The sequence below is a fragment of the Nilaparvata lugens genome, chromosome 10 (genome assembly GCF_014356525.2).
Source record: "Nilaparvata lugens isolate BPH chromosome 10, ASM1435652v1, whole genome shotgun sequence".
Taxonomy (NCBI): domain Eukaryota; kingdom Metazoa; phylum Arthropoda; class Insecta; order Hemiptera; family Delphacidae; genus Nilaparvata; species Nilaparvata lugens.
In genome coordinates, this window is record NC_052513.1 from 39,554,843 (window position 1) to 39,578,680 (window position 23,838).

The 23,838-nt window shown below is 33.2% G+C and overlaps 1 protein-coding gene across 1 annotated transcript in view; it reads left to right on the forward strand.

The window, feature by feature from the left end:
* Window positions 1-23,838, forward strand: part of LOC111049397 (RNA binding protein fox-1 homolog 2) — a 566,558-nt gene that overhangs the window by 189,280 nt on the left and 353,440 nt on the right. Inside the window, exon 4 of the mRNA XM_039436017.1 lies at window positions 18,985-19,042. Within this exon, the coding sequence (XP_039291951.1) occupies window positions 19,001-19,042 (42 nt within the window). The 5' untranslated portion in view covers window positions 18,985-19,000. The remainder of the gene's footprint in view (window positions 1-18,984; window positions 19,043-23,838) is intronic.

The window sequence follows — 23,838 nt, forward strand, 5'->3', positions numbered from 1 at the left end:
TTAAAAAATGTTTACTTTCGACATGGAAAATAGTTTCCAATCATAGAAATGAGAAAATAAAGATTGTCATGAAAACTGCGAGTACGCCCCGTTTCGGAAAGCCAATTTTCTGACTCCAGCTGTTTAGTCTAGAGGTGCGTACAGTTATACGTGTCGCGAACATGAGCAATTCACTTTTAATCAGATGACTATATCTGTATTTTTACAGAAACGGTATAAGATATAGATATAAAAAGCTTGGCATCAGCTGATTTAAAGTGAATTGCTCATGTTCGCGTCGCGTAAATCTGTACGCACCTTTAAACTTAGCTAAATCCCGAGCTCGGAAACCGGCCCTTTGAGACTCAACCAAACAGTGTTAGATCTTCTTTTCATCATCATCATCATCATCATCATCATCATCATCATCATCATCATCATCATCATCATCATCACATCATCATCATCATCATCATTATCATCATCATCTTTTTCTTCTTCTTCTTCTTCTTCTTCTTCTTCTTCTTCTTCTTCTTCTTCTTCTTCTTCTTCCTCTTCTTCTTCTTCTTCTTCTTCTTCTTCTTCTTCTTCTCTTCTCCTTTTCCTTCCTCTATCAAAAGTCTCTCTTGATTCGTGTTAATAGTCACATTGTAAGAGCTGCCACCTACCGACTACTGTGTCAAACAGCTTCGACCAATCACAAGCGAGAACGAAGCCTGCAGTAGACCTACACGCCCATTCTCGATTCTGATTGGTCGACGCACAATGTAGACGCCATTTTGCGGCATCCAACATTGTTTTAAATCCACATTGTTATTATAATCATAATTTTTCCACATTGTTTTAAATAATCTTCTTGAATTATTATCAACGAATTGGTCAATTCATAACAGATACCCAAGAGATAGTTATAAGAACAACAAGACATGGGATAGACAGGCTCAGAAAAACTAAAATTGTCCTGTTATAGTGAGGTCCACGTTATAATGGCAGTGTTTGATTATCAATTGTATTGCTATCCTTGTCTATCATTTAACAAAGCGGATAGCGCTATCTCTTTCTCGCTTTGCTCTGTTGCCAGATCGTGTTTGAACAATGTAGAACTATAATTAATTAACGATATATTTAATCTTGATTATGAAAATTCATTATGAATTTATTAAAAAATATTATTTATTGCTAGATAAAATATAATTGATTATTTTGAACGAGAATGAACAGTTAATATTACATCAATAAACCGGTATCAGTTACCCTCCAAAGAAGGCATTGACAAGACAGAGGATCGGCTACACTGTTTCTCCTATCTTTATTCACTGTCATTATATCGTGAACCTCACTATAGTACAGAATCACCAACTACTGCAGATGAGAAAAACTTACCAATCGTCCCTAAACTATCAAGCTACTCCACTATTTTCGCACAAAATTAAAGTTTCAAACAACAATTATGGGATAGTTGACTAGTTTGGCGTAAAATGAATATTTCAAAAAGCAATTGTGAGATTGGAAAGGTAGCACGTAGAATACTGGAGAGCGGCTTAATTATTCACTGGCAAAAAGTTTCTGATTTTGATTGGATGTCGGGGATTTGGATGAGGGACTTGCTGCAATTTATCTCTGCAACATGTCGCTAAACTTATTCCCGCAACTTGCTGCATAACTTTCCGCAGTGATGCCTCTTGTATCATTGGTAAAAAGAAAAGATAGGTTGTGTGGTAAATTCAATGAGTAACTGATTGAAGAGACTCTGTAGAAATGAAAAAAATATTGAATGAAAAAGACTAAGAAATTGTCAAAAAACCACTGATTTATTGATAATTAGAAAGACCGGTTTCGGTTATTACACCATTGTCAATCTCTGATAAACTGATCGACCGGAGTTTATCAGAGATTGACAATGGTGTAATAACCGAAACCGGTCTTTCTAATTATCAATAAATCAGTGGTTTTTTGACAATTTCTTAGTCTTTTTCATTCAATATGAATAATTACTACAATATCAACTTCTCAACTACACAACAAATGAAATGTTTAGGTTATATAATATTTGTACTGAATAGTCTATATCTTATATGTCATCAAATAATTAGTTTCTCTATTATTTGTGAAATTATATTATTAGTTTACTACAATTCAGTAGCATTTTGATACATTTTAATAAATTCGTCTTCATTGAATAAGACCAATATCTCATACTATTAAACGAGCAATTTCTGTTCAAATATATAATTATACAAAATATAATACAAATATATGTTTGTATTTCACAAGATCTCGGTAACGATTCTTACGAAATACAGAACATAGTAGTTTTATAATATGAAAATTCGATTGCACTATCGCACTATCATCCCTGGGAAAACTCGCTGAAGGACATTAAAAGGATAATTATTATCCATCTTTGGAAAAACAGCTGATAATAATTATTTCGTCGTCTGTTGATGATGGAAGTGAGTGAGCGAGTTCATGTGTGTGGGACTGTGTCAAAATTATGACTCAGCTCTTGAACTTTTGTAATCATTCAATCAGGTAGGTACTTAATGCCGGTTGCAAAAAACCGGGTTATTTTTAATCCTGATGAATTCCAGTAGAGCTATCTTTTTGAAATGGTCTTCTCTGATTTGGTTCGCGTGAAGTTAATCAGGATTAAAATTTAACTGGCTTTTGTGCAACCGGGCCTTTGTGAGGGAAATTTTTTGCATTCCTCTGAGAATTAATATGAATTCACTGTGATTAGATAGAACATTTCTGTATGAACTATGAATATTATTATAATTTCTTTTTTCGTAATATATTTTTTATGCTTTTGTACTCCAGAGCGAAGCTCGGTCCCCGATATATATTGTTAAAACAAACTGATTTGATTTAGTTATTATATTGAATGGAAAAGACTAAGAAATTGTCAAAAAACCACTGATTTATTGATAATTAGAAAGACCGGTTTCGGTTATTACACCATTGTCAATCTCTGATCTCTGATCAGTTTATCAGAGATTGACAATGGTGTAATAACCGAAACCGGTCTTTCTAATTATCAACAAATCAGTGGTTTTTGACAATTTCTTAGTCTTTTCCATTCAATATTTTTTTCATTTCTACAGAATCTCTTTAATCAGTTACTCATTGAATTTACCACACATAGATAGGTTCTTTTCTGTCTACCAATCTCTCTGTCTCTGATCAGTTTATGAGATTGACAATGGTGTAATAACCGAAACCGGTCTTTCTAATTATCAACAAATCAGTGGTTTTTGACAATTTTTTAGTCTTTTTCATTCAATATGAATAATTACCACAATATCAACTTCTCAACTACACAAAAGTTGATTATTATATTTATTGATTGGATCAAAATTCCGGGTAGGGACAGTTTTGAGCTGTGCCTGTTGGTAATTCTCCAATCAATCATTCTGATGAATTGTGGATAATTGAATCAATAAATCATCTATTATTATAGATATTGTTGAAAATGATTACTGTTGTCTTCATCTCTGTTTCAATGACATTGATGAGCCTATGGTTTATTATCGAAATACTGGTTGTGGAATAAGGTTTATTGGTGGAAATTTGTATTATTTATTGCCGGCTCAATACTGAGATACACTTTAAACTGTCAGTAATATTTATTTATTTATTATTCACAATTGAGACAACGGGTTTCCCCAAATATGTCTCCTTGACAATAAAAATTGTACAGAATAAATTCTCATAAATATAACATGAATGCTGATATTGAACCAATGCTAACGGTTTGAAATGAATTGCAAACAAAGTAATGATTGAGGCAATATTATCAAATATTATTATTTGGTTTCACTGTATCAAAATGATGAGTGGTACTAACTTTCCAGGCTGGATTATCAAACATTGGTGTTGCAACTGGAAAGAGTTGAATCTGGTTTGTTGCTAATGATGAGGTGAATCATGGAATATGACAACGATGATTCAGTATATATATAGAGTGAGACAGAAGATAGAGCTAGGTATAATTAGTGTGTGGGAAGGAGACAGAGAAGGGAAGAGAGAATAGAAGAAAAGAAGGGTGATAGAAAGAGAGAAATTAGTGAGCAGCTTGTGATGAGTGTGATGATAGAGAGGAAAGGATAGTAAAGGAATGATAAAATGATAAAATATTTTTTTATGAAATGATAAAATATTTTTTTTTCAAATGATATTTTTTTTTTAATGATAAAAACAATTTCTGAGTGTGATGCTCAAATGAGCTCCAAGGAGTCAACTAAAAGAGAAAATAACCATAGAGAGAAGGAGATAGGAAGTCACATAGTGTGATAGATTCTGAAGGAAGAGTGGTCAGTAAAAAGAAAGTAAATAAAAATTGGAAAGGAAAATGAGAAAAGGTGAATATATAGAGCATTAGAATGAGAAAATGGAAAATGAAGAGTAAAGAGTGGACAGTCAAAGGAAAGTAAATAAAATAATGAAAATGAAAATGAGAAAAGGCAGATACATAGAGCGTTAGAATGAGATAGAGTCCATGGAAAATGAACAGTAAATATAATGGAGTGAAAAGGTGAATATGAATAGTCGAAGATAAAATTAGAAAAGTGGAAGTGAAAGGAAATTGAATGAATAAATGGAGAAGAAAATAAGGTAGATACAAAGAGCGATGGAATGAAATAGATTCAATGGAATGTGAAGAGAAAAATATAATTAAGTGAGAAAGTAAATATAAATAATCAAAGAGAAAATGAGAAAAGGAAGGCAAGGAGAGCACTAAATGCTGAGAGAGAATGAGAATGAGAGAGAGAAAATGAGAAAAGGAAGACACAGTGAGTAGTAGAATGAGACAGAAGAGTGTGAGGGAAATCGAGGGAATATTATGGTAGAAGCAAAGAGAAGAGGGAATAGTAATTGAAATTTCATCCCTCTGAATACAAACCCACCCCCTTATCACATGGGTGTGACCCAGGATAATTATGAGGCAACGAAATCATTACAACGATTTGGGTCATCATAATAACGGGCTTCAATTTCGCACATACATGATATCATGTGCTTGTATGTGAACAATATGAACCTATATGTATATACGTCAACGTAAATTTGATGAATGCAGTGTGATATATTGTGGTTCGATCGGTTCAGTAATACAACACAGGCTGGGTTTTATTTCTAAAACCTCATTTTATCCACACAATAATGATTTAGGTTTTAATGACCTCAATATTTTTCCGGCAGTGATTATCTCCCTCAATTTCTCTCATATTGTGTGTGCAATATTGCATATTCTGTATTTATAGTGTAGTATATTTCTTGTAGACCTCATCTTCTACTGTGTTTTCTTGTATATTCTGTGAAAAATATGGAAAAAATCTGGTGTGGCGCACTCACACAACTTTCCTTGCCGTTATGAAAATAATTCATCACCTGACGCTAGTGTTCACGCGCATCTCAAGTCTACTTATAAACAAAGATCTGAGCCAGCTGGTGACAGGATAATAACGCTGGAGACTTACGAGGTCTGCTATCTCATCATAGTGAATCATTTAATAGAATCAACAGTTGCCAACTTTTGCAATTGAATAACCACATTTTGTCGAATTTTTGCTTATTTTAATTTTAGGTGGAAATGCTACTGAACATTAATTGTAGAGATTTTCATGTGCAATTTTTTCCACTCGAATTTTTTTGTTCAAATTGTATCTAAAGCCTGATAATTGGGAATCTAAAATCAAACTTTTCATTGATGGGGCGGAGCTCCTGGAATTTTTACAGATATGGGACTTGTGGCAGTTGATAGAGCTTATCAATGACTATTCTAGGTATATTTAATCGAAACCGTTTTTGAGAAAATCGAGAAAACCCCTGTTTTTGACAACATTTTCGCCATTTTAGCCGCCATCTTGAATTGCATTTGATCGAAATTGTTCGTGTCGGATCCTTATATTGTAAGGACCCTAAGTTCCAAATTTCAAGTCATTCCGTTGATTGGGAGATGAGATATCGTGTACACATACACACACACACACACACACACACACACACACACACACACACACACACCACACACACCACACACACAACACACACACACACACACACACACACACACACACACACACACACACACACACACACACACACACACACGCACACACACACACACACACACACACACACACACACACACACACACACACACACACACACCACACACACACACCACATATATATATATATATATATATATAGACCAAAAACCACTTTTTTGGTCTCAGGGGACCTTGAAACGTATAGAAATTTAGAAATAGGGTAAGGAAAGTAAAAACTTCAGAGGGTTTGTTAATTCCTGAATTGCCATTGATTCTCCAAATAGTCGTCTTCTATTATAATAATGATATGGTGTATAGTGAGGCCCACTTTATAATGGCACTGGAGAAACAGAGAACAGAGTTGCCGACTTTCTGCCTTGCCACTGCCTTCTTCGCTTCTCCTTCATACTTATCTAATTCTCTAACCCTTGAATCCTTTTTTCAAATAATATACTATTGCAGTGTAATTTTACTAATTTCAGCTCTTTTCTTTGTTACAGGTGAGTGATATTAACTACAAAGTTACGGTATTTCGGTGAGTTACTTTCTCATCTTCTGGTGAGTTTTATCATTGAAATACTTTTGCAAAAGTAATGACAAAACCTGATTTTGCTAAATTTTAAACCTGATTGATAAACTTTAAACCTGAGTGACCTTTGATAAATTTCAAACCTGGTTGAATAAACTAGTGATGTTGATAAATTTCAAACCTGGTTGATAAACTAGTGACCTTTGATAAATTTCAAACCTGGTTGAATAAACTAGTGATTTTGATAAATTTCAAACCTGGTTGATAAACTAGTGACTTTTGATAAATTTCAAACCTGGTTGAATAAACTAGTGATTTTGATAAATTTCAAACCTGGTTGAATAAACTAGTGATGTTGATAAATTTCAAACCTGGTTGATAAACTAGTGACTTTTGATAAATTTCAAACCTGGTTGAATAAACTAGTGATTTTGATAAATTTTAAACCTGGTTGATAAACTAGTGACCTTTGATAAATTTCAAACCTGGTTGATAAACTAGTGACCTTTGATAAATTTCAAACCTGGTTGAATAAACTAGTGATTTTGATAAATTTTAAACCTGGTTGATAAACTAGTGACCTTTGATAAATTTCAAACCTGGTTGATAAACTAGTGACCTTTGATAAATTTCAAACCTGGTTGATAAACTAGTGACTTTTGATAAATTTCAAACCTGGTTGAATAAACTAGTGATTTTGATAAATTTTAAACCTGGTTGATAAACTAGTGACCTTTGATAAATTTCAAACCTGGTTGATAAACTAGTGACCTTTGATAAATTTCAAACCTGGTTGAATAAACTAGTGATTTTGATAAATTTTAAACCTGGTTGATAAACTAGTGACCTTTGATAAATTTCAAACCTGGTTGATAAACTAGTGACCTTTGATAAATTTCAAACCTGGTTGAATAAACTAGTGATTTTGATAAATTTCAAACCTGGTTGATAAACTAGTGACTTTTGATAAATTTCAAACCTGGTTGAATAAACTAGTGATTTTGATAAATTTCAAACCTGGTTGAATAAACTAGTGATGTTGATAAATTTCAAACCTGGTTGATAAACTAGTGACTTTTGATAAATTTCAAACCTGGTTGAATAAACTAGTGATTTTGATAAATTTTAAACCTGGTTGATAAACTAGTGACCTTTGATAAATTTCAAACCTGGTTGATAAACTAGTGACCTTTGATAAATTTCAAACCTGGTTGAATAAACTAGTGATTTTGATAAATTTTAAACCTGGTTGATAAACTAGTGACCTTTGATAAATTTCAACCTGGTTGATAAACTAGTGACCTTTGATAAATTTCAAATCTGGTTGATAAACTAGTGACTTTTGATAAATTTCAAACCTGGTTGATAAACTAGTGATTTTGATAAATTTCAAACCTGGTTGATAAACTAGTGACCTGGGCCAGACTGGGCCACACAGATTTTCCATGAATGAGAGAGTTGAAATGTATCACTATCAATGAATGATCAACAATCAATGATTGTTGATCTAGTAAAACAAAAATTTTCTGAAAATATTAATTTTTGATAAAGTTATTAAATGTACTAAAAATTACCAAAAATAACTTTCTGTTAAGTTAATTTTAGTTTTTGATAACATTAATAAATTTACTAAAAATTAGTCTACCAAAAATATCTTTTTGTTAAGTTATTTTTGGTCATTTTTTGTAAATTTAATAACTTTATCAAAAATTAATATTTTCAGAAAATTTTTGTTTTACTAGATCAACAATAGGTCACACACCGATTAGTCAAGATAAGACTAGTCACGTTCAGTCATAATATTTCACATTGTTGCTTATGACGCAACACACACTGATTAGTCATTGCAATTAAACATGACTCCATAAGCAACTGTGTGAAGTATTGTGACTAAACGTGACTAGTCTTGTCTTGACTTGACTGTAAAGTGTAGACCTACTATAAATACATCACTTTACATTTATACAGCACTTTAAAGCTGTGCTTTGAACTATAGATGTGTCAAGTCCACAAGTTTTACTTCGACCTAAAGAAGTGTAAAGCCTACTAGCAGAGAATAAAACAATCTTTTAGAAGTTTTCTCTGCTACAAGTTGTAGACTAGTTTGAACTAAAGTGAGTCCACTTCAAACTATTAAGTTGGATAATTGTTTGCGAGGGTGCATTAAGACCCGCATATCCTACTCTAGTTTCGCCGCCACTGCCTTTATAATAATGATTTAATCCTTACATCTCCCTTACCCGCATCTTCTATTCTTCTCTTTCGTCCCCCCCCCTCCAATTCATCCAGCTCCCTAATTCGTTGGTGTCATGAGATCTCTTCTTTACTATGTCTACTTCTAAACTGCCCTATAATGATATAATGATGATAATATTATCATCGTCAATGATTATTTTTTAACTCTGGAATGACGACCTCTGTTATTGTAGCCTACTGTCAGAGAATGAACAACAAAAATCACTTCACTTTTATGGTCTACTTTATTAGAATTAATTTAATCAATATAAAACATGTATAGCCCTTTTTTAAAATAATTTTAACTTGAATATGGCCAAAGTAAGCCGAAACTAGTCCTTGAAATGTTATAAAGTTTTAAATAAAGAGGGTACTATAGTGAGGTCCACGTTATAATGGCAGTGGATAAAGATAGAAGAATAGCGATGCCGATTCTTTTCATTAATTAATTATATTTCCACACTGTCAAAAACATAATTGGCATCGCTGCGGACCAAGAAAAGGATAGTACCACCGGCTTTGTCGAATGATAGACAAGGATAGCAAAACCAAAGTTGATCAAATACTGTCATTATAACGTGGACCTCACTATACATGTTTTATATTGTTTTTAGGAACAACCTGTATAGGTTTTCTCTGCGATTCAGTTTTAAAGAAAGATGATTTCAATAACTCTCTCTTTTCATCAGATCATTTATATTCCCCTACACTTATTCCTTATTATTAATATTTATATCCTTCATATTTTAACTAAATATAATCTTATCTATTTCATCTATATTTTTAGTCGTCAAATTGTCGTTTTTCAGGAAACAGCCCCGAAAGAATTTTTGTCGATGATTCTATATGTATTTTGGGGCGCTGAATTGGAATCTGAAATTCGTTGACGCGCCAGAGGGCGGATGAAGCCCGAATTCAGCGCCCCAAAATACATACAGAGTGTCCCAGCCGAAGACCATGGATTCTAAATTGAATTTGCAACAAAAAATGTCCAGTAAAATTTTCTTATATCGACCTTAGTTTTCGAGATATATCGATTTTCGATATTTTTGAAAAAAATTAATAACCCGAAAACTATCAGTCAAAATCTAATTCCAAGGACATGGTTGGGAAGAGGAAGAAAATCCCAATAAAATTCATGTAATTTGTTCCTTTAATTGACGTTTTTAAACTTTTTATGAGTGCTCAAACTGTTTGAAATTTGGCTTTGAACTCTACGAATGTAGTTTTTTTCAAATTTGAACGCTAATATTAAAAGTTTAAAAACGTCAAACAAAGGAACAAATTATATGAATCGTATTGGAAATTTCTTCCTTTATCCAACCATGTCCTTGGAATTAGATTTTGACTGATAGTTTTCGGGTTATTAATTTTTTTCAAAAATATCGAAAATCGATATATCTCGAAAACTAAGGTCGATATAAGAAAATTTTACTGGACATTTTTTGTTGCAAATTCAATGTAGAATCCATGGTCCTCGGCTGTTACACCTTTCGTGGGACATTCTGTATATAGAACCGTCGAGAAAAATTCTTTCGAGGCTGTTTCCTGAAAAACGACCATTTGACTGGACTATTTCCCCTTCGTCCTATCATGTTCCCTCTAATACCTCGCTTCTCTCTTCTTCTTTCTTCATTTCTCTTTTACTTTCCCCTTTTCACTTCTCTTCTATATCCCTACTCCTCTCTCCTTTCACATCTTTCGTGCCATAAACTTCTCTCAATTCTTCTTCTTGTCTTTGACTTCTACTCTTCTTTCTCTTTCTTTTCCATCAACTCTTACTTCTTCTTTTTCACTCCTTCCCATATTCCCCCCACCCCATTCTTCTATCATATTTTCTGTGCCTTCTTCGTCTCCCAATTTATTCTTCTTCATAATTTCATCTTCTTCTCCTTCTACTCCATCTCCTTCTCCTCCTCCTCTTCAACCTCTTTTATCTCTTCTTACTTCCTTCTTTTCATTTCTCTCATTTCCCCCCTCCACTCCTCCTATACTCTTGTGCCATTGCCTCCTCCCAATTCTTCTTCTTGTCTTTGACTTCTACTCTTCCTTCTCTTTCTTTTCCATCAACTCTTACTTCTTCTTTTTCACTCCTCATATTTCTCCTTACACTCTTACATCATATCTCCTGTGCCATCTTTTTCTCCCAATTTGTTCTTCTTCTTCATAATTTCATCTTCTCCTTCTACTCCTTCTCCTCCTCCTCTTCATCCTCTTTCATCTCTTTTTACTTCCTTCTTTCCACTTCTCTCATTTTCCCCCTCCACTCTTTCCCATATTTCCTGTGACATCTTCTTCTCCTAATGTATTCTTCTTCTTCATAATTTCATCTTCTTCTCCTTCTACTCCTCCTCTTCCTCCTTCACCTTCTCCTCCTCCTCTTCATCCTCTTTCACCTCCTCTTACTTTCTTCTTTTCACTTCTCTCATTTCCCCCCTCCACTCCTCCTATACTCTTGTTCCATTGCCTCCTCCTAATTCTTCTCAAATTTGTTTCCTCCTCCTCCTCCTCCTCCTCCTCCTCCTCCTCCTCCTCTTACTCTTCCTCCTCCTCAGCCACCGTAGCTAATCGTATTAACATCCAGCTTTTATGCCTCTGCTATTATTACATCGTGTTGTAATTTCACAAGTTCATACAGCAGACCGAAGTTTTGATGGTGGTTTCACCATTCACCATTTCTCTCCAACTCAACCGCCTTGCATCTGTCTGTCTCTCTCCTGTAGCCAATTGATTTTCGTGTTCAACTTTTAACGAGGCCATTAAAAAATTTGTTCTCCCCTTCTGACAAAAGAGATCTCTATTATGGTTCACTGCGGCTTTTGGCTCCTGCTAAAAGAATTGTTTCTAACAGAAAATTCAATTTCGATGTGAATTTTGTGGAGGCTGGTGGTAAAAGCTTTGCTAAATATTGGCAGAGACAAATGAAGATTTTAAACAGTATCTTTAATCTATGATATTGGTCAATAAGTATCAGTAATCATGGATTAAATATTACAGATGGATAATGAATGATAAATTATTTATCACAACAGTTTCAAGTAATGAGGAGTGCGATTAGAGAATAATTAATTAAATATTCAATTATGTGGCTCCATCTACACTGCAGTTCCTTCTATAGTTAGGTCCACGTTATAATGGCAGTGGAGAATGATAGGAGAACAACGTTGCCGATCCTCAGTCTTGTCAATGCTTTCTATAGCTGATGCAGGTTTATTGATGTAATATTCACTCTTCATTCTCGTTTAAAATGATCAATTATATTTTTTTAAGCAATAAATTATATTTTTCAATAATGTCATGATTAATTTTCATAATTAAGATGAAATAAATTTAATAATTGATTTTTAATTTCACATTGTTAAGAGACGATCTGGCAACAGAGCAAAGCGAGAAAGAGATAGCGCTATCCGCTTTGTTGAAGGATAGACAAGGATAGCAATACCATTGCTAATCTAACACTGCCATTATAACGTGGGCATCACTATAGTCTGCCATTTCAGACATAATCAGTTTAAATCACTTTTGGACGAATTCCTGTTGTCTAAGCTGGAATTCATTAACATGTTTTATCAATATGAATCGACAAATTCAATTATTTCCCGATTAGAGATGACAATGGCTTATCTAATGTCACGAATACTCATTCTTTGTTCAAATATGATTCAGGATTAACAAGTCATATTGAATTGTGGTAATTTCGTGACTAAAATATTAATGTTTTCAGTAACACTGACATGCTTGTCAATAACTTTTCTGATAATATATGACAAGGAATAATGTAATGTAGTGAATAAATTAGGAAATATTGCGTGCAGCACAATGTACCATAATGTAATACCCATTGAATCGGGTTAGATTTGATTTTATGATTGGAATTTAGTCTTTTAGACTTGACGTATCAGAAAATAGATGAGTATGATCAATACTGAGGTTCACGTTGTAATTCCAGTAAGATAGGAAATAGAGAAAGATAGGAGAACAGTGTTGCCGATTCTCTGCCTTGCCACTGCCTTTCATAGACAATAACTGATACCGGTATAGCTGATGCTGTTTATTCTCGTTTAGAATAATCAATTATATTTTATTCGTCAATCATTGAATTGTCATAATTATTGAGATTAAATATTCAGTTGATTTATTATTCTTGACCTGGCAACGTTGCGGAGCTAGAAAAGCATAGAGAGATCGTAAAGGATCTGCTTTGTCGTATAATAGACAAGGATATCAACACTGTTCATTCTTGTTTAAAATAATAAATTATATTTTATTGGTCAATGATTGAATTTTTATAATTGAAATTAAATATTCAGTTGATTTATTATTCTTGACCTGGCAACGTTGCGGAGATAGAAAATATAATATAATAATATGTTTTATTTGTTCAATACAGTACAGTCATTATGAATCACAACTATACAATTGAACATTGTCATGTACAAAAAAAAATCTCTTCAATATTTAACGAAATAAAAATATTTAACATAATAAAATATAGATATAGCCTATATGATATCACACATAATTGTCACATAAAAATTCATTTACACTATAAAAACTTTTTTCAACAAGGAACTTATGAAGATCTTTTTTGAAAGTCATGCTCTTAAAATCTTTATTACCAGGCAACTTGTTTAGAAATTTTGTCCCTATGTAGCTAGTTTTTTTCTCAAAAAGAGTTAGCCTGTGAGGCTGAACGATAAAGTTGTTCCTGTTTCTGGTGAAGTGTGAATGAATGCACCTGTGCATTGGTCGTTAAACTGCCCATATTCTTAATCACATATAATAAAGTTTTAAAAATAAAAATACAAGGTACAGTGAGTATGCACAGCCTTTTAAAATAATCTTGACAAGGATGATTGACCCCAATCCCACTAAACACCTAATAGCCCGCTTTTGCAGAATGAATATCTTATTTATGTTCTGCAGAGACGTGTTACCCCAGAGCTCAATTCCATATGCAATATGTGAATGAATGAGTGTGAAATATAACGTTTTTCCTGTCTCAGGGGGCACACACTTGACTATGTTTCGCAGAACAAATAAACTGCTACTGATTCTGTTCGCCAGTCTGTCAGTATGGGCATTCCATGAGAGATCCTTATCCACAACGCATAGAGAGATCGTAAAGGATCTGCTTTGTCGTATAATAGACAAGGATAGCAACACTGTTCATTCTTGTTTAAAATAATCAATTATATTTTATTCGTCAATAATTGAATTGTCATAATTATTGAGATTAAATATTCAGTTGATTTATTATTCTTGACCTGGCACCGTTGCGCAGCTAGAAAAGCATACAGAGATGCTTTGTCGTATGATAGACAAGGATAGCAACACTAATGTTTATAAAATACTTCCATTATAACATGGACCTCACTATATGCAGAATGTTTTGAAAAATCAACAGAAAAGGTTTAAATAAGAATTGATATTTGAGATTTGAATAAGGTTGATAAAGAATCCTATAACAGTCAAGTATCAATATTGAATATCAAGTCAGTTACAGTACTGATTATAACAGTTACTGTAATCATAGCCACCTCTAATAGAAGGCCCCGGCCTACGATATTGCAACGTCGCAGTGTAGGCCTAGAATCTAATACATGATTGGTGAAAAAGATCAGCTGGTATTTTTTGAAATCTTTTTCACCAGTCATGTATAATATTCTAGGCCTACACTGCGACGTTGCAATATCGTAGGCCGGGGCCTTGTATTTGAGGTGGCTATGCTGTAACTCGTTTCTTTCTCGTTATTTGCATGTAACATATATGAACACTTGTTACACACATGTCGCAGATATATGTGAATGGTCGAAAATCAACCGGAGAATCACTGTCAATAGAGCAATGATTGAAAGGGTTTTGATTGAGGTCACTGCTATGGGGGGGGGGGTGAGCAAGTTAATCGTTTAGGAGAATGATTTAGGGTTCCTGGTTGTTCCGGTGGGGGGGGGTCAGGGAAAATCCTCCTCCTTTGAAAAGGCAGAGGGTGGTCAGGGGAAACTCCCCTCCTCCCTGTCGAAAAGGCAAAGGGGGTCAGGGGAAACCTCTCCTCCCCCTTGTAGTGACAGGGGGGTAAGGGGGAAACCCCTCCCCCTTAATCACGAAGGAAGGCAGGAAGTAATCTATTTGGATTGATGTAGTACGTTGTAACAATCTGATGTAGGCTGAGTTGAGAAATGTCCCTGATGATGTATATTGACGGCTGGAAGAATTAGGGCCGATTTCCTATTGGGCGTTTCAGATCTATATCTGTATTGTTTTCCTGTTATATAAGTGTATGGTTGTGATTGTTTGTTGGGAGTTGGAAGATGAATTAGAAGAGTGTATTGGTGGTTCAATGAAACACTCCACAAACAAAATCTCCACTGAAACATAATGCTATACATATTTTTATATGTATCATGAAAATATATCATGAATATGTATCATCCACTCATATATTCATTCATTCTTCATTGTTTCCATTTATATTGAGTTAACGTTCCAATATCGGGGACCGAGCTTCGCTCTGGAGTACAAAAGCATAAAAAATTTATTACGAAAGAAGAAATTATAATAACATTCATAGTTCATACAGAAAAGTTCTATCTAATAACAGTAAATTGAGATTATTTCCCAGAGGAATGCAAAAAATTTCCCTCACAAAGGCCCAGTTGCACAAAAGCCGGTTAAATTTTAATCATGAATAACTTCACGAGAACCAAATCAGAGAAGACCATTTCAAAAAGATGGATCTACTGGAATTAATCAGGATTGAAAATAACCCGGCACTAAGTACCTGATTGAATGATTACAAAAATTCAACAGGTGAGTCATAATTTTGACACAGTCCCACACATATGAACTCGCTCACTCACTTCCATCACCAACAGACGACGAAATAATTATTATCAGCTGTTTTTCCAAGGATGAATAATAATTATCCTTTTAATGTCCTTCAGCGAGTTTTCCCAGGGACCGAGTTTTCCTAGTGCAATCGAATCTTTATATAATAAACCTACTTTGTTCTGAATTTCGTGAGAATCGTTAGAGCCGTTTTCGAGATCCGGTGAAATACAAATATATAAACATATAAACATCCAAACATCTAAACATATAAACAGAAGTTGCTCGTTTAATAGTATAGGAAACATCACTAGATTTTTGCTCTATCAAGTGATTTCATGTGAACATTGTGTACATAATGAGCCCTGAAACCTGGGTATGGAGGGAAAAATTGGGAGAAAAGTAAAGAAAACTTCCGAAGTAGCTGGGGAAAGAAAGTATAGACTTACGTTCAGGAAATAAATTTGAAATGAAGAATAGAATAAGAAGAAGAATAACTTATCTTCTTTACTTTTTGATTGACTATAATATGAATTCTACCTTACAGGAAATTTTGGAAAGCCTTTTTCAAGATAAATCGACTTTATCGGACTAATAAAAATAAAAGCTCCAATACAGCACTGGCGTCTATTCGGAATAATATCAGGTGTCATTCACTTCAAAAGAACTTGTTGTGACCGTTTGGGTTCCACAGTACTGATTAATTTATTTAATTCACATACAATGATAATGATATTAGGAAAGATATAATCTAGAATGCAACTTATTTCGAGGTTTTTCGTTGCAGAACATTTTCTATTATATTTTTTACAGAACATATTCTCTATTATATTTATATAATTCTATATTATAAAGCTGCGTTTACACCAAAGTTATTAACAAAATGTTAATAACTTAATCCTTATATTCTTTAACTTAATAACTTAATAACTTAACCTAATAACTTAATCCATAGATTCTATTAGATTGAACATAACTTATCATACACATGATGATCATATTTGTGTTTGTCAAGTTTCGTTCAGTCTAATAGAATCTATATGGATTAAGTCATTAACATTTTGTTAATAACTTTGGTGTAAACGCGGCTTTATAGCACTAGTTTAATACTTTATTATGATTTTGGAAAGTGAATGGTATCAACTTGATATATTGTCGAATCTACTCAAGATGCTACTTATGAGAGATGAACGAAATATAGTTTTAGTTTCTCTATACTACTTATTTACCACCTGACTAGTTCACTAGTCATAATGATGTAACAATCGAAACTAGTATATCAAATTGTTTCAATAAATTTAGTAGTTTTTACAGTACCAAGTTGTTTTCCACAATATGAATTCTTCAACACAGAAATTTTGGAAAGCCTTATCCCGACTTTATCGGACTACTAAAGACAAAAGCTCGTATAGAACACTGGCGTGTGTATTTAGATTCAAAAACAGTGTTTACGTATTCAAGAAGCACACCATTTACTGTCATTGAATTCTAATACCAAAAACACACTCACATGACGTCATATCCTGTTTTTCAATTGTTTTAATAGGACAGTAAACATTGGAAATTGCCGAATCATTCCAAAACTCTGAATTCAAATTTCTTTGTCACACATTCGCTTTAGGACGGAAATGGATTGTCATTATTTTGTTCGATGTGTCCCAGTTTATGTTTTGTTGATTCATGTACTAGTAGTTTAAAATAATGTATTACGTTTTTTAAGTAGTGATATTACATTTTTTGATTGATAAAGTGTTTTAGAATTTATCTTTCTCATCTTTACTGGAACTATTGGATTCAAAATTAACTAATGAATCATTTTCAGATGGAAATAAATTGGAAGTTGCATTTTTTTCAAATGTTAATTAATTAATAATTATTTACTGCATTTAATTGGGGTTTTCGTTTAATAATAGTCTAATTATTTATGAATCATTTTTACTTTAGTTACATTACCTTATCAAAGTTATTGATTTTATTATGTATTGTGACGTGAATGATTTCATTATGTATTGTAATCTTACAAAATACTTTGTGACTTAGCTTTATATACGCCTTGTATCTTCAGGCTGGATAATAGATTGATTGAAGGTACTTGTTGAGTTTGAACACTTTTTAGAGCATTTGGCTCCATCTTCAGGAGGCTATTGAGTTTTTTCCAAAGATCAATATTTATTGTTTATTGAAATTTTTCTCTCTAGCCAAGTGCATGTTTCAAGTTTCCATGTCACATGTACTTTATCACTAATAAATTGGCTTGAACAACAATAACTATCACAATCCACAATATCATCTCCACTATAACATGAAGATAAATTAAATTTTTGAAAATTCCAAAAAGTCAGGCTTGTTTCACAAGTATACGGTTCCATTTGGTGCAGTCACTACCTCCGTAAACAAAGCCATAGTGTTGAATGAAAAAGACTAAGAAATTGTCAAAAAACCACTGATTTATTGATAATTAGAAAGACCGGTTTCGGTTATTACACCATTGTCAATCTCTGATAAACAGAGAATCTCTCTGATATTCATTGTCAATCTCTGTTTATCAGAGATTGACAATGGTGTAATAACCGAAACCGGTCTTTCTAATTATCAATAAATCAGTGGTTTTTTGACAATTTCTTAGTCTTTTTCATTCAATATGAATAATTACCACAATATTAACTTCTCAACTACACAAAAAGGGAAAGCCATAGTGCATGACAGGTGGTTGATGCTAACGTCAGCACAGGTAGGGCTCCGACACCAATAAAAACACTAGCTGATATAGATCAGCTGAAATCAATAAATGTTTATTGGTGTAGAAGCCCTGAAGACCTGTGCTGACGTCACCAGAATGCACTATGGCTTTGTTTACGGAGGTAGTGGTGCAGTACGCTTTCTGTTCGTTTTCGGTCCATTGCAACAGTGTGAAACGGTGATTTGATTTGAATTCGGTACCGGAAGTAAACAGCACATCACTATTATACAAGCATTGATATTGTAGAAACGTTCTGTAATGAAATGAAAATACAAAGATTTTGCAAATTCTACATTTATTCATGGTTATCTCTGAGTTAAGGATAATGATTATCTATTTGACCTGGCCATGAAACCATGGTCCTGTACCATAAATAAATGTAGAATTATTATTCATTTCAAGTAAATGTTTGGGCTCCAATTGCTTGCGCTTCCAAATTGAGATTTGTGCAACTATATTGTGCATCTATCATGGATCAAAATTTGTAGGATTGACAAAATCTGTGTGTTCTCTGACAAATAAATGTCTGTCTTCCAGTAGTTTGCGCTCCCAAATCGAAATTTGTGCAACTATATTGTTCAACTATCATGAATGGCAATTTGTGTTATTTGTTTCAGCTGAAGCGAGGCAGAAATGCTGGCAAACTTGAAAGTGCCTGCCTCATTTCTAAATCCGGTATGTGCGAAAAAAAGCTGCGTCCCAATGCGATAGCTAATGCGTATGCAAAACGGACGTTATTACTAAGCTTGCCTGCTTTACTTTTTCTCTGGCGTAAATTTGGCTGCAATTGGCGTAAATTTGGCTGCAATTGGCATAAATTTGGCTGCAATTGGCATAAATTTGGCTGCAATTGGCGTAAAGTTTTGTGTAAGCGTAGCATATTGCCTGCAACTTTCATAGCGTAAATGTAAATTTGAATGTATCTAGCTAGCGTAAATGTGCGGAAATGGCGTAAATACTCAGCATGCTTTACTTTCTCTGGCGTAATCTGTTTTTTGCTGCATATGGCGTAAAGTTTGACGTTTGCGACTTATCATACAGAGTGAGGCATATCTAAGACAACAGCTTAATATATCTTTCACAAGGATAATTTTATAATAGGTCCGATTAGAGATTCTGTTCTTTCACAAGGATAATTTCACAATAGGTCCAATTAGAGATCCTGTTTGAATTGAAAAAAACTACTTTTCTGTGGCTTCCACCATCTTTGATCCGACATTTTTAATCCAATTTCATTTTATTATATGGGAAGATGGTCATGTGATGACACATGAATTAGATAAAGATTTTCAACAGAAAATGACTGGCGAAAACCGCACAACGATATCTCAAACCATTCTAAAGATAGTCTCATTCAAAGAAACTAATAAATCATACACAAAGGAAATGAACAAGTACATTGAAATCTAAAAGTAATTTGAACTATCAAATTTCACTTATTTGAGTGTTAGTAATGTCCTTTTTCAAACACTTATAATAGCATAAATTAATAAAAACTTGTAGTAGCCTACCCTTTATTATTAAAAACTTCAAAATATTTCAACGAAAATGACCTAAGTTATGGTCGAAACTAGTTGTTGAAATATTTTAAAGTTTTGAAAAATTTAGGGTACTACAAGTTTTTATATTGTTTCTATTAATTTGTACTAAAGTAGCCCATATAAGTGGAGTGTTTTTATAATAGAATTTATACACATTTTTACCACTTTAGACAGTAAAGTTTGATCTGTCAGATTTAAATGTAGGACTCATTTAAACCTATTGTGAACTCAGACGAACCTGTCCTAAAATTATCCTTGTAACATAAACATTAGGCTGTTCCCATACCATATGCCCCACTCTGTGGAATTCTTTGAATGTATCTAGCTCCAGCGTAAATCTTCAATATACAGTTTTTTGATATGAATGCTCATAGCGAGAATATGCTGTTCATTTTTGTTTTGATATGAATTGCTCGTGGTGTAAAATGTTGCATCTACTTTTTTCAATGAATGCTTTTTTCGTAAAATATGTCGTTTATTTGCGTTTTGATAAGAATTCTCTTGGCGTAAAATTTCCCTTTTATTTCCAAACATTGAGGCTAAGTTTGTAGTCACTAAATCTAATGAACCATTAAATCTATAGAGTTAATGGCTCATTAGATCCAATACTAGTCCTGCAAACTTGACCTTATATTCAAGTGTAATGTATAATATATTCAAACTTTATTCACATTATTTTATCAACTGTAAAACGTGAATGTTCAAAGCGTAGAATGTGGTGTATATTTGCGAGTGTGCCTGCATCTCCATAGTGTAGCTTCTTTAAATTTCTTTCTATCCGGCGCTCCAAGTCCATCATGAACTTCGGCCTCCATCACCAAGCCTCTCCAGCAATCTTCATCCTCAACCATAGCTCTCCATCCTCTCCTACCCATGATGACCCATGGTCCTCCATGGTCACGTCATCCAGCCATCTTATTTGGCCTGCCCTGTCTTCTTCTTAAAAACTATTCAAATTTGTAATGCATTATAGAAAATCATTAGTAACTTACTCCTGTAATAATACACTTAAACAAAAATAAACAAGAATAAATATTAAAATCAAATCAAATACTATTATGCAATATTGTATACAAAATAATACACTTAAATACAATACAGGAAAAAAACCTGCTAAGGCAGGTTGATATATAATATCAACTTAGAATGAATGTCAAAATGAAATTTATGATGGAAATAAAATTATTTATTTATTTTATACGTAACAAGGGTACTAGTGAGTTTCAATAATTTAACATTTAAGTATTTTTAAAAATAATCTATTCTTTGGATGTATCTAGCGTGAATGTTGACTTAATTTTGATACTGCGTGAGTGTGGCGGTACGCAACTGTATTTGTATGGTACTGTATTTGTGCGGTGGTACTGTATTGAATGCTACCAACGTAAGTGTGCTGTATATTATCGCAAGCGAATATCAATCAAATTTTTGTATGTTTATAGCGTAAAGATTCAATAAATTTTGATGTGGTGTAGTGGTATTTTAATTCATCGGTGCAAGTTACTTGGTGGATGTTTGTAGAAAATTGGAATGTAGGACTTCGTTTTGTGTTTTCGATCATTACATTCACCACTTTTCAGAACGTTCTTCACTAATCTCAGATTATTCACGTACTTAATGAATGTTAGTGAATGCATATCATCCTGATATTCTTTGACTCAAAAGCTGTCATTTCAAACACCTCAAACACCTTTGGTATCGCATGTAATATGTATGGTCTCTATTTCTTTATAAATATTCATAGTTTTTGATGGTTTGTTTCACCTTTTTTCAATATTTTTTCAAATCAACTTCAAACCAACAAACAATCTATTATTATAGTTTGAATTTCATTTTTATTGATTGCAAATTCGGATAAGTGAACCTATATGTTCAATTAAATTGAACTACTTCTCGTATATGATGTTCATTAACTTTGAAGATTAGTCACAGAGAACTGTAATTTGAAAATTATCATTTTTGGCGGTCAATCAGTCAATTACTGACTTCAAAATTATTGATCTCAGTGTAAGATGATTGACCTGTCTTGTCTTGTACTACATAACTGGAGTCCTCAGGGCGAAATCTTTGAAACAAGTTAATTTTCAGCTAAAATTTTGACAGATTAGTTGAGAAGTTTCAATATTATTATAACTTGATAGTCAATCAGTTACCTCTTTTCTAATCCATTCAACTCTTATTCCCTACATATTATCACTGAAGGGAACATGGATATTATATACCTCTCTATGATCATACCTTACTATGGTCATAATCATTTAATAGATTAATGCATTAATGAGTACAACAGTTCATACAAGAACTGTACTACTTGAAGATTGTGACTAGTACTGAAATCATTTCAAAAATATTAATTGAAAAATTCAAAAATATGTTTGTTGTATCACAGATAAAACTGTCTTGCTTTTTTGTGATGTTACCTTTATTACACATTGCATATAATATAACTTACTCGTTTACATAATTTATGAGCAACATTTTCATACATAAATACAGCACCATAAACATAACACCTTTTTCCGATTACTTTAAGTTTTAATTTATTTAAATTTTGATCTATTTGCTTGCAGCGGCGTTGCGTTATACAATAATTATTGCATTGCGAAATTTTCTTGCTGCTGCGTATTTCTTGCGAAACTGTACTGCTGCTATTTCTTGTGCTGAACTGAATCTATCAGGTAAGATTTCGAATTGATTGATTGTGTTTTATTGTTGTTAGGTTGGGTTCTTATTGTAAGCTGATGTATATGTGACTATTAAATTGATGTAAAATTTAATATGCTATCTAATTTAAATCATATAAGAACGTGAAATGTTTGGCAATTCACGTTTAAGTTTAATCGATTTAAAACCAATGATTAATAAAAAATAGGAAATGAAAAAGTAGGAAATGAAATGAAGATATATTATTTTTGTTGTCTGTTTGACAACCGAATAAGAATATCCTCTACAATATTAGTAGAATTGGGTACTGTATACTCCACCACTCGAAATTGTTTCAATCTAGAATCTTTTCAACATTTTGAAAGTGTGGAACTAAAATATTGTTATATCTCGATTCTTTTCCTGTGGGTCTACATTTATCTCATTTTTCAACTCAGGTCCCAGTCAATCACATATGTTGCCACACACATAAATACGTGCCTCTGTTGAAGAGTTGAAGTGTGTCGAATTGGCAACGTTGGCAGCAATGATTGATTGCAGTGTGAACCGAAGGTGGAAGCTTTCATTCGGAAACACCAGGTGGCGCTAGCTGTGAACAATCATATATTCTCATGGGTTGCCCTCGATATACCCCCCAGTCCTAATCGAAATACCCCTGGAAATACCCCCCTAGTTCCTCTTGGGATACCCTCTTATAGCCCTCGGAATAAACCGTAGTTCCCTGAAACTCTCTCTGACTTGAGTTTCTCTCACATCACAATCTAGTTGTCTCCTATTGAGATATTATTTCAACTGTTAGAAATGATCTAATGTAAAGCATTGAAGTTATTTGAAAGGGATTATATGATGATTGCAACCTAAACGAATATAAGCAACATACCACGAATAAGATAAATGATTGGATAAACACTATTGAATATAATATAACTTACTCGTTTACATAATTTATGAGCAACATTTTCATACATAAATACAGCACCATAAACATAACACCTTTTTCCGATTACTTTAAGTTTTAATTTATTTAAATTTGATCTATTTGCTTGCAGCGGCGTTGCGTTATACAATAATTATTGCATTGCGAAATTTTCTTGCTGCTGCGTATTTCTTGCGAAACTGTACTGCTGCTATTTCTTGTGCTGAACTGAATCTATCAGGTAAGATTTCGAATTGATTGATTGTGTTTTATTGTTGTTAGGTTGGGTTCTTATGTAAGCTGATGTATATGTGACTATTAAATTGATGTAAAATTTAATATGCTATCTA